Genomic DNA, 12211 nt, shown 5'->3' with positions numbered 1-12211 from the left:
CTGATGGCTCTGTCCCATAGAGGATGCTGGAGTGGGAAAGGGGCTGGAGGCAGGTCTGGGGGCTGGAGGCAGGTCTGGGGGCTGGGGCTCTGGTCTCTGCAGACCTGCCCAGGGAAGAGGTTGCAGACATGCCCAGTGCACCACCACCGCCAGCAGGGCCAGAGCTGGATCAGAAGGCCGTACCCGGCTTAGAGCAAAGAAGAACCCCTGACGGGCAGAGCTGCCCCACAGTGGATGAGATGCCCAGCAAGTAGTGGCCCCTCACGACTGCAGGTGTGTAAGCATGCTCCTGTCAAGCCCAGTAAAGAGCAGGTTCCTGCCTCGTGTGGAGCGGATACCATTGCTCGAAGGGCCTTAGAGATGTGACACAGGGAGGGGGCCAATAAGCCAGGCCACACCATGTGGGGAGTTAGGATAGCTTGACGTCTGACCTCTCCTAGGTGATTGGGCCTTAAGGAAGGAAAGACGCTCCCATGGTGGATACTACAGCCCTCAGCCCTGCAGTGGGAGGGGGAGCCGGGGGCCCTTCCTGGGCTCCTCAGACTATGGCCCTGGGAGGAGGATGGAAGTAGTTCAGGAGTGGGGGCTGGGAGGCAGGCACCCTCCTGATTCTCGGAGTGACCCTGGAAGGGCCCTCCCCTCCCCCAGCTTCAGTGTCTCCGGGGCTCCACAGTGCAAGACCCTGGGGCTGCATCTTCTCCCCAGAGTACATCCAGAGCAGGCCGTGTGGCCAGGGCTCTTCTGTGTCCCCTGCGAGCCTCCTGGAGGCACCGTGGGGCTGAGGAGAACGACGGAGGGAGAGTCCGGAAACTTCTTGGGCACATCCCCTTCTTAAAGCAAAGCGTTCGCTGAAAGGAGCCAGGCTGGCTGAGGAAATGGGTTTCTTTTGTGAGGGCCGACCTCAGGGCCCTGCCTGCAGAGCAGAGCCCAGGCTGCGGGCAGAGTGGTCTGTCCACACTGTGGCTGTCCAGACAGGCCCCTGGGCAGCCTGGTTTGCACTCTACCTCCTGCATGTGACGGCTCAGGCAGGCCTGTCCCCACTCCAGCCACCAGGATGGGCTCATTTGCACGCTGGCGGCCCAGGCAGGCCTGTCCACACGCTGGTGGCCCAGGCAGAGCTGTCTACACTTCAGCTACACGGACAAGGCTGTTGACATTCTAGCTTCCTGGACAGCCCTGTCTGTCCTCTGGCTGCCCAGACAGGCCAGTCTGCTCTTTGACTGCCTGTATTAACCCAATAAAGAAATGCTGGCCAGAGTATGGTCGCTAGGCCCACAAGGTTGAAAAAGAAAATACCTTTATTTAGTCATCACCGAATTTGCAAACACCGAAGGGAATAGAAAACCTAACTCCACTTCATCACACGGGCTTTGCGGGAGTGCTGACCCCAGGGCCACATGGGTAGCTTGACTAAAGCATCCCAGGTGAGTCTGCCTCCCCAGTCCCGGCCAGCCCACCTGTTCAGTGGGAGGCTAGCCCTGGTGTTTCTAAGGGCCCTGTGGCTCTGATGAAGACATCCTCGTCTCCACATTGGGTGAGCTTTGTGAGAGATGACTGGTAGGACAGGAGACAGGATGGGCCCCCATACACACAGGTCACGTGGCACACGGAAGGCAGCGGTCTTGGCCTTAGGCTGGGCCCATCCTTGGGGAGAGCAGTTTGTTTGAGACCACGTGTTACGGGGCAGGGTGGGGGCTGGCCTGGGCTGGGACACAGCTGGGGCAGAACCAGGACATTGCTATGTCTTCATAAATTGAAAGCAGTGGTGGCTTTGGGGCTCCTGGGAAGGGGTGGAGCCTCTCTCTTGGCATCTGGCCTTGCAGGCAACCCTATCCTCCGGGAGGGAGGGGCCGAGGCTTAAAAGCCTTGAACTAGAGTCCTGGCCCTGACATTATTTGCTCTGAGACCTGGGGCAACTGTTTTCAGCTCTCAGAGCCTCAACTCTGTGTTCCAGAAAGTGGGGACCGTACCCCTGCCTGCCGCCCTCACAGGTCAACACGATGGAAATGTTACAGGCGGGGCTTGGGCTACGCCTGCCTGTAACTCTCTAGCCGGGGCTCCCACATGCAGTCTTTCCCCTTTCTGAAACTCCACTTTCCGTCCAGTGGATCTCATTCCGGACTCTCAAGGTGGGGGGAAGGTAGTGTGAGCCTGGTCCTGTGCTCAGGAAGGTCGTGAGTTGAGATTCTGCCCTTGGACCCTGATCACGGAGGCCTCCCCCAGCCCCTACAGCTCCGCAGGCTCAGACGTTGGTCTCAAGCTCACTGATCTCAATGGTGCAGTGGTCCAGGCTGGCGGCAGCCGGCTCCTCATCCTGCTCTACCTGGATGGGGACGTGGTGGGGACAGGTGGGGCCCAGGGTCAGCTCTGAGGCCTCAGCCACGCTCTTCACACAGCCGTTCTGCTGGGTCGCCACGATCTCCTGGAGGCTCACTGGGCTGGTCTCGCAGGGCGGCAGTTTCTGGTGAGGGGAAACAGGTCTTGGCAGCAGCAGGCAAGACTGGGGTTAGGCAGTAGGGAGGACTGAAGGAGCAAAGGGCTGGGAACAACCCGACTGGGTTTCCTACAGACGTGCTGGGGGATCTTGATAGGTCACAGGGACTCTCTGGGCTCCAGTTCCTGCCTTCTCCTGGGACTGTCTTAGTAGAGGAGGGCACCTGGCCCACGGGGTCCAGTGCGGGAATGGGCGGCTCCCCTGCCTGGCCTCAGCGTCCTCCCCATGGAGTGGGGCAGCCTGCTACACGTGGTTACTGAAGGAGCCCCAGCAGACGTGTGAACGCTGGCATTGCTGTGGGCACTGCCCCCTGAGGGCACTGACTGTGTTCACCACTGCTGCTCCTGTGTCTGGATCAGTGCTGGCCACAGTGGGTGCTCAGCAATTTGCTGTTAGAAGAATCTGTCACCCGGGTGCCCACGATGAGAACAAGGCATGGAGGAATCAGGTGAGGGCTGCCCAGCTGGGTGGCCGATGTGCTGCCTTGCCCACCCCACCTGGCTCCACCCCCGGTCTTTGGGCAGCCCGGCTGGGAGGGAGGCACCATTCTCACCTCAGTGCCCGTGTCCTGAGTGAAGTCCTTCCGGCAGACATGAGCCATGATCCCGGCGGCCAGTGCATCACCCAGCACGTTAATCATGGTGCGGAAACGGTCCCTGGTGGGCCAAGGTGGGCGTGAGCGGCAGGCCCTCTGCTGTGAGGGGAGCTGGGGGAGGACAGTGCTCACCCCAGCAGCACCCACAGGATGGGCGCCTTCCTGGTCCTCCCAGCCCCCCCCCCCCCGGTGATGCTGAAGTGGGTGATGCAGGGCCGGCTTTGTAGGCATGTGACTGTGCAGTGGCTCAGGGTCAGTGTGCAGAAGGGCCCGGACTCGGGCTAATGCTCTGCTCCCACCCTCTTGAAATTCTTTATAATTTTCGAACAAGGGATCCCACATTTTCATTTTTGAAAACTGGGCCCCGCAAATAATGCAGCTGGGCCAGTGTCAGCGAGTACCCACTGTGCCAAACCACGGCAGTTCCCCAGCCCACCCCGAGTGCCTACCACCCAAGGCATAGGGGTGGGTGGGGCGAACCCCACTCACAGAGCCCAGTCGACAGCGATGATGAGGGTGATGTCATCAGTGGGAAGTCCCACGGAGGTGAGCACGATGACCATGGTGACGAGCCCGGCCTGGGGGATGCCAGCTGCCCCGATGCTGGCTGCGGTGGCTGTGATGCTGCAGGAGGGGCAGGGAGCATTGCTGGGCCCTGGACCCAAGGAGGAGGCCAAAATCCCTGGGCCTCTGGGAACAGCACGTGGAGCAGGAATTGTTAGGAATGCCACATCAGGGAGTTCCCTGGGTGGGAGGCATGTCTCTGCTTAAGGTCCTGTGGTCCCAGAGGCCCCCATCCCTGGCCTCAGCAGAACCTCCTGAGGAGTTTGTGGAAAACCCTGTGTCTGGAGCCACTGTCTCTGTAGGTTTCCAGCAAGCTGCCCACAGATTCTGATTGTCCACTGGCACAGCTCTGCCCAGCCTCCCTCTAGGACTGGGTCCCCAGGGTCAGACTTGTACCCTTAGGGTGGCATGTGAGGCTTTCCCCTTGGCCTCTGCCCCTCACCCTAGCACCCTTCCCTCAGCTCTAGCCACACCAGCAACTCTTCCACCATCCCTCAATCCTGCCCCTGGCCTCTGCTTACCCTGTGCCTGCCTGCATCACCCTCCCCTGCTCTGCATGTCCAGACTGCAGGCCCTCCTCTGGCCCCAAGCTTCCCAGCCTGCTCAGAGCTCCCCTCTGCAGGGCAGCGCTGGGGAAGGAGCCTGGTGCCCCGAGTCACGAGGCCAGGTCACGTTTCAGCCCCAGCACTGGCTTGCTGTGTGGCCTGGAATAAGCCCCTTGCCCTCTCTGGGCCTCAGAGACTCCATGAGATCTGGGAGCTCAAGACTCCTGAAGGCTGTTCCAGAGTACCCCCCGCCCCAATCCACACTGGGTGCAGGGTGTCGGGGGTGCACCTGATGGTGATGATCTGGCCGAAGTCCAGATCATAGTTGTTGACCTGGGCAATGAAGATGGCGGCCACAGCCTCGTAGAGTGCAGTGCCGTCCATGTTTATGGTGGCGCCCACGGGCAGCACGAAACGGGCAATGCGCCGGTCGATGTGGTTGTTCTCCAGCAGGCACTTGAAGGTGATTGGCAGTGTGGCTGAGCTGTGGGCAGAGGGGCCAGCGTCTGCTCATCACTCTCCTCCAGGATGGGCAGGGCCCCCAGGTTGTCCGCTGACAAGTGACAGAAGCTCTCCCCGCCCTCCCTGCCCCGCCAGGCAGTTGGCCCATCTGGGGTAGGGGGAGAACAGGCTGAAGGGGCTTTGAAAATGGTCACATGGCCAGACTTGCCCAGGCCCAGGGCCTCAGAGACCCCCATACACACGGGTCAGGAAGGGAGTTACCACCAGCCGAGCTCCTACTATGCGCCGGGCACTGTGCTTTATACATCCTCATGGCTTCCTGGGAGGGAGGGGTTTTAAGTCCCTTTTACAGGTGAAAAAACTGAAGCCCAGAGGGGAGGAGGGGCTGACCCTGTGTCGCACGACTGTGCCAAGTGCGGATGAAGAGGTCAGTCAAAAGCAGGGCTCTGGCGGGACCGCTGGCTTCAGATTCCGGCCTCCCACTAGCCCAGTGGCCCGGGCACCTCCTTAACCTGCGTGTGCCGTAGTTTCCTTGTCCCAAGCAGTCCATACATTACGGAGCTATTAGGATTAACGAGTGGGCCCTCAGGACAGCGTCTGCATACTGTAGGCGCTCAACCAGTGGTAGCCACTGCTCACGTTGCAGCTGTGTTGTTACTGAGCTCCCAGTGGCGGTGTTGGGACTGAAACTCGGGTTAGCGTGGCCCCAGAGCCCTTCCTCTACCACAGGCCATCGCCTGGGAAGCCCACTGGCACCTGCCAGAGCCCCTCATGGGCCCCAGGCATGCTGGGCCCGAGGCCGTTGTTCCTGCCAACAGGAAATGGCAAGGGCTGCCGGCTCTGTCACGGGGGCCAGCAGCTGCTTGGGGCTTCGTCTTTCCCTCTCACCTCCTCCCTCGGCCCTGGGTGAGGGTTCCTGGACAAGGCTTCTAGGGCTTCTCCTCACTGGGCTTCTGCTCCTCCTGAGTCCTGTATGAGGTGCTTCTGCTGCCAAGGGCGGGCCATGTGGCTGCCAGGGAAGGAGGTCTGTGGTGGCCCTCATTCCCATTTTACAGATTGGGAAGCTGAGGCCCAGGGAAGAGAAGGCAGTAAGGGATGCAGGGAAGAGCCAGGCCTTTGGTGCCAGAGACATGGGCTCAAGTTCGGGTGACTTCTTCCATGCGGAGCTTGGACATTTGCTGTGGGGAGAACCACCCTTTCTTCACAGGGTTAGATGCCCAGTATGTGACCACCTCCTTTCCCCTACCCCACCCCTTGCTCAATAGCCAAGTTTGCATGACACTACCTCCCTGGGTCTCCTGCACTCGCTTTGGTCTGGGATCTTTGAGGGCAGGTGCTGCTTCATCAAGCCCAGGCCGGCCTTAGTGGGTTATCTCCATTAATCCCCCAGTAACCCTATGTGGCAGAGGCTACAATGATTCTCAGTCTGTATCCGAGGAAACTGACGGGGAGGTCACCAGGGAGGTCAGGTGACTGGCCCACAGCCACACAGCTAGTGGGTGATGGAACCACGAGGCAAGTTCCCACTGTCTGGAGACACCGCCAAGGTTGTGACGGGGCAACTTGCCAGGCTGTCCCAGTGACGGTAGACAGGCAAGGTCCCTAAACAGCACAGGGCCTGACTTCCACAGAAGCACCACGTGGCAGCGCAAGGCAAGAGCGATAGCGACTGCAGACTCAGCACTCTCCAGCTCCCCCTGCCGCCGTTGCGTGGAAGCCGAGCCCCGTGTGGACTGAGTGAACCCGGGGTATGTGGGCAGGTGGGGGAGGGTTTTCTGCCGTTTGGGCAGGTAGTGCCTCAAGCGTTACATTTTAAGAATACGTCTTGTTACCGGAGCGTCTCCCAAGTTTGTGAAGCAGGTCATGCTGACACTTTCCGTGGTTCTATGGCTATGGACAAATGATGGCTGGACAGAAGGACAGCATTCAGCCATGGTCTCCTCCCCCATCCTGCCCGCTGCCCAGGGCTACCTGGAGGAGGTGGCCAGCGCGATGAGCAGGGCCTGGAGAATGCCGCGGATGAAGACGATGGGGTTCTTTTTGGTGATGAAGAAGTAAAGCAGGGGCAGGATGAAGAGGCCGTGCACCACCAGCCCGCACACCACGGTGACAGCGTAGAAGCCCAGCTTCTTTCCCACGGTCGTGGGGTTGTCCATCTCCAGGATCTTGCCAGCGATGAGGAACACGATGCCAAAGGGGAAGTACCTGGGGTGGGCGGGGCAGCCGGCTCAGTGCCGGGCACACAAAGGTCCTGGGAGGCCCTGGCACTGCATCACTGCCTAGCCTCACCCTTCTAAGCCTCCCGGGGCCCCTGTGAGGACAGAATGAGACTGTGTGCCCAGGTGCCTGGCACGTGGTGAAACGAATGCCACCTCAACCAGCCCAGCGATGCACAGCCTCCTGCCGCTCTGCCTTCCTCCGTCCAGGCCTTTGAGGAGCTCCCCTGCCCTCTGCAAGCCCACGTTTCAGCCCAGCAATGCCACAGCCTCTGGGGGTGACCTTGGCAGGCCTCTGCCTTTCCCCATCTGACTGTGCAAGGTTAAATTAGAAGATTCCTAAGGTCTGAACTCTGAACCAAGAAGGGGCAGCTGGTTGTCACTTCCAGTGTTTCCTTTCTCCAAAGACTGAGCTGATGAGTCCCCAGGTGATGGGGAAACTGAGGCCAAGAGCACAGGGCCAGGTTTATTAGCTCTTAGCTTGCCGCCAGTGGGCCTGATGGAGCCAGAAGTGGCAGGCCCAGGGCTGGAACCCGGCCTAGTCAGGGCTGGGGGGATCCAGGGGAACGCAGCCTCCCGGGCAGCCTTCTGCTCCCTCCTACGGGACCACAGTGTCCCTCCAGCTGCCCAGGGCAGAGCTGGAAGGGGGTGGAGTGGGTAGAAGAGAAGCCCCCCGCACCCCTACGACGAGGCTTACCACACAGCCACTGCCACGATCTTCATGACGGACTCATTGAGGCACTGGCAGAAGCTGACCAGGGGGGCCCCGCTGTCACCCATACGGCCCAGCATGATGCCTGCGGGGGGCAGGGACACAGCATATCACAGACGCCGCAGACGGCGGCAGATGTGCATGATGCCTACGTGTGCCAACACGGGCTGGTGGCCAGGCAGGGACAGACCACAGGCACACGCAGATCTCGGCGCTTAGCCGACTGCCCAGCTGCCTCTGACGCCCCAGCGCTTCCCTCGCACCGCCCCTCTCCTCCCCGCTGGAGCAGGCTGTGGCCTCCCCACAGGGCTCTCATCTCTTCCTCCTCCGTCACCCCGCTCTACCCAGCAGCAAGTACCATGTTCTAAAGACAGAAATGCTCCCTGCCAGCACCCCCGACCGGCTTCCCTGCACACACGGCACAACCAGCACTCCCACACCCCCCGCTTCAGGCCCCACTTGATCCGACCCCGTTCACAACTCCCGCCTCCGTCAGGCCCTGCTTTCCCTTCCTCGCTGTGCTCCTGCGTCGCGGCCTTCTTCACGTTTCTAGACTACATCAAGCTCTTGACTGTGGTGGGGCCTTTGCCCGCATGGTACCCGATGCCTGAAGCTCTGGCCTGGCTGGAGACCCGCTCCCACTGCCCTGGCAGACTCCCCACCTACTCCCCTCTATTTCACTTCTTTCTGATCCCTTCATATCACTTATTACAACAGTCGTCTGGTGTTTTTTTCTGTCTTCTCCAGTAGAAGGTGAACCCTATGAAGGCAACTCATCATTGGATGGATGAATGAACGTATGAATGAACAAATGAATGAATGATAAAGCCTTTTCCGGAGCCCCTGTTCCCCTCCCCTTGGGGTTCTGGGCTCTCCTTCACTCAGGAAGCTTTCACAAGTGTGCTATTCTGTGGGGTGAGCTCGTGCAGGTGAGCACGGTGAGGCCACTCCTGGAACAGTGACAAGTGACTGCTCTCCCTCTGGGGACACAAAACTGGAGAGCAAATCACACCCTGTGACTGCCCTCATGGAGCTTACCGTCACTGTGTCCGAGAGGCACATCCACTGACTCAGCTGGGGAGGGGCAGGATTTGAACCCTGGTCTGTGGGACTCCAGAGAAGAGCTCTTTCCCTGCCCATGAAGCCGAACCCACGCTGTCTGGGGAGCAGCTACCACGGGTTATGCGGAGCGGTGGCGCCCTGCCGGGGTGGGTAGGAGAGGCCAGACATGCGGATGACACTGGGCCCAGCCCTGGGCATCTGGCCCACGGAAGCCTGACTGAGCTCAGAGCCAGGTTTTCTGCTGGCTCTGTCCCTTCTCGGCTCTTCCTGTTCCTCATCAGGCTCTCTGGGGCATCCATGGGCTCCGGCTGGCTAGGTGCTAGTGTGCATGGGACGCAGGGGGTGGCAGTGGGCTTCCTCCGACAGGCAGGGCCAATGACACCTTAGCAGCAGCCACATCCCAGCACCAGGGAGGAAATGGGGAAGGGGGTTGCGGTGAGGGGAGCAGCCGTGCAAATGTGCTCGCTCACGCTCAGATGTGGGCACACAGATGTGGGTGCAGCTATAGCTGGGCACACACAACAAATACACACTGACACGTGGACAGTTGCATGTGCTCAGCAAACAGCGAGTTGAAGGGTCTCAAAGGTTTCTTTAGCTCTGCCAATAGATGTCCTTTTAGTGTGTTCCCACCCCTAAGAGAGAGGCGATGGCTGGGAGGAGGAGGAAAGTCCAGGATTGGGGACAGATTATCAGATGGACTGAGGATGCTTCCAAACACTGTCTCCTCACACACTTGGGTCTCTGAGGTCCTGGCTCCTCTGTGTGCCCGCCTGGCCTTTTGACCACGACGATAAGTGCTCCATTACCCCTTATCATTCATCCATCCATCCATCTACCCGTCTCTCTGGAAGATTTTTTTTTTTTTTTTTTGCGGTATGCGGGCCTCTCACTGTTGTGGCCTCTTCCGTTGCGGAGCAACAGGCTCCGGACGTGCAGGTTCAGCGGCCATGGCTCACGGGCCCAGCCGCTCCGCGGCATGTGGGATCTTCCCGGACTGCGGCACGAACCCGTGTCCGCTGCATCGGCAGGCGGACTCTCAACCACTGCGCCACCGGGGAAGCCCTCTCTGGAAGATTTTACTGAGCACCTGTTCCAGCCAGTCCCGTGGAGGCTATGGGGCTAAATGGAGAACAAGCCCTGTCTCCGCATACATGGAGCGTACACAGCTGCCGTGCAGCCGTGAAACAGTCACACAAACAATTACATAACTGCACTGGGTCAAACATGTGAGTAACACAGCGCACCTGACTGGGGGGCCAGGTAGACTTTCCCCAGGACGGGATGCTTATGCAGAGGCCCCTCAAGGATGAGAAAGGTGCAGGGGAGAGGGAGGGGCAGGAACGGCCAGGCTGAGGGAGGTGGGAAGGGCCCGGGAGGCGCCTTCCAGGAACTGGCAGGCAGCGCGGCGGGGGGAAGTGAGCAGGACGAGAGGGGGCAGCCTGGCCGGAGCTTGCAGGCTGTGCGGGCCGCGCGCGGTGTTTGGACCCCTCTTGGAGTACAGTGGAGCCTGTGGAGGCTTCACGTGGAGACTCAGTGACCCCGTGAGGAGGACACACCGGGATACGGAATTCTTGAGGCGGCATTTGCAGAAACCAGGTAAGAGATGACGACGGCCTTGGCTGGGGCAGTGCGCCGAAGGTAAATGCACAGACTGCAGAGAGATTTCAGGGGCAGGCCTGACTGGATGTGGATGTGGGCTGAGGCAGAAGGCGGGCTAGCAAGTGACCCCCAGTTTCCTTGGCTGAGAATCCAGGAGGATGGGGAGGCCTTCCACTGAGAAGAAAGCCCTGCAGAGGAGTCGGAAGCCAGAGAGGCCCTCCCAGGTCTGGGGCTGGGGCGACGGGGGGCTGATGTGATTTTATAGTGAGACTCGTGATGACCCCTGGGCTGGCCTAAAAGGACGAGGACAAGCTAGATTGCTGTGGAGGGGTTAGGACTTCCTAGGCTCCAAAGGAGGGAGAAGGTTGTATGCGTACGTTGGTGGGGGTGGCCATGGGTGCACAGGCAGGGGCGTAGCCAGAGGTTTTGTGGGATCTGAAGCTTACACAGTTTGTGGACCTCTTCAAGAAAAAGAATACAAAATTAAAAAAAGGAAAAAAGGTACAGGCCCCAAAAGGGGCCTGTGCAAGTTAAGCATTACCAGCTTTCTGGTAAGTAGCCTGTGGTGGGCCTTGGGGACCCAGAGAAGAGTAACAAAGGGAAGGGTGTGGTCAGGCGGCCCCAAGAAATGGCACAGACAGGTCTGCAGAGAGAAGGCCCCGTGGTTGAGGGCGGAGGGGAGGAATGAGGGCTTTAAATAAACAGCCGCTGGGACGGGGCTAGAGGCATGCTCTTCTCATAGGGAGGGCCGACACCCCTGGAGGTAAACAGCACCCAGGGATGGGGAATTCCGAGTGAGGAACACCAGCTCCGGCTGGGGATACCTCCTGCCCCCCCCCCCAATGGAATGGGGACATGAGCCACTCCCTTGGAAAGGAAAGGAAGGAACCACCTGGAAGATGGGGAGACTCCAGGCTATTCAGGTTACTGGCCGCAGGGATGCAGGGAGGGGTAAATGCAAGGAGAGCAGGCTCCACGGCACGCTGGGGCGGGTGGGCAGCACATACCCATGGTGGCAGAGAAGATGACGATGCCCAGCACGTTCATGCCGTCGCTGGTGCCAGGCTCCGACTTGTAAATGACCTCGGGCGGTGGGGTCAGGTCCAGGGCGAAGTTCTGCACACGAGAGCCATTCTCCTCCTGGACCCCATAGATGAGGATCCGCCGAGGAGGGGCCTCCTCCGGTGCCACCTTGGGGGACTTCACAACGGGGGTGGTCTTGGTGCGGTACTGTTGGGCGACATCCCAACCCGGAATGAGTCCAAGTGTTGTTACTAATATCAACAACAGCAATGATAATAACATCTTGGAAGCACATTTGTATCCACTCATGAACTATTTATTGACAATAACCCTGTGACACAGGCAGGACAGGGATTATTCTCAACTATTATCAATATTTTACCAAAAATAAAACTGAGGTTCCTTTATCCATCCATACACTACCCAGCCACACCTCCCTCCATCCCGCCTTCTCTCTTCTTTCTATGCCTCATTACACCCACCTGGGACCCTCTCTAATCATCCATCCATCTCCTACCTGGATAATCTACTTGGATAGTCCTCCTTTCACCTGTTTATCCCCTTTCAGCTATCCATTATCCATCCATAACAGCCAGCCAGCCCTGCCTTCCACTGATGGAAACTTGGATTTTCTATTTGAAAAGCTCAGCTTGTCCCGAGCTTTCTTGATGAGATGAGGCCCCAGCTGGGAAGAGTTGAGTGGCTGAGTCACCTACCTTTCCTCCTCAGCCCTCAGGACATTCCTGAGTCTTTTCCTCTCATTCCTCAGGTACTAGGAGTCCACATAAGGGCTCCTATCCTCCCAACACCACAGTATCAATAAAGCAAGTCTTCTAGTGGGGGAAAAAGGGACCCACTCAGGATCTGTGCTTCCGTTCCCTCATCTGTAAAATGGGGTCTTAATAGTTAATCTACCTCGTTAGGTTAAATGAGACA

The 12211-nt window shown here is 59.1% G+C and overlaps 1 protein-coding gene across 2 annotated transcripts in view; it reads right to left on the bottom strand.

Annotated features, from left to right (window-relative positions):
• Positions 1 to 2242: 2242 nt before the first annotated feature.
• Positions 2243 to 12211, bottom strand: part of SLC1A7 (solute carrier family 1 member 7) — a gene marked incomplete at both ends in the record, with an annotated part of 46184 nt that continues 36215 nt past the window's right edge. Inside the window, 7 exons of one of the 2 annotated variants that reach the window (XM_082657814.1) lie at positions 2243 to 2461; positions 3048 to 3150; positions 3579 to 3713; positions 4488 to 4682; positions 6632 to 6865; positions 7574 to 7673; positions 11260 to 11482. In XM_082657814.1, coding sequence (XP_082513940.1) covers positions 2243 to 2461; positions 3048 to 3150; positions 3579 to 3713; positions 4488 to 4682; positions 6632 to 6865; positions 7574 to 7673; positions 11260 to 11482 — 1209 coding nt within the window. Of the gene's footprint in view, positions 2481 to 3047; positions 3151 to 3578; positions 3714 to 4487; positions 4683 to 6631; positions 6866 to 7573; positions 7674 to 11259; positions 11483 to 12211 lie in introns of both variants that reach the window. The other variant, XM_082657815.1, reaches the window with a different exon arrangement.

Source organism: Grampus griseus (genome assembly GCF_964374135.1).
Source record: "Grampus griseus genome assembly, chromosome: 1".
Taxonomy (NCBI): Eukaryota; Metazoa; Chordata; class Mammalia; order Artiodactyla; family Delphinidae; genus Grampus; species Grampus griseus.
This window is presented reverse-complemented; position numbering and strand designations above follow the sequence as displayed.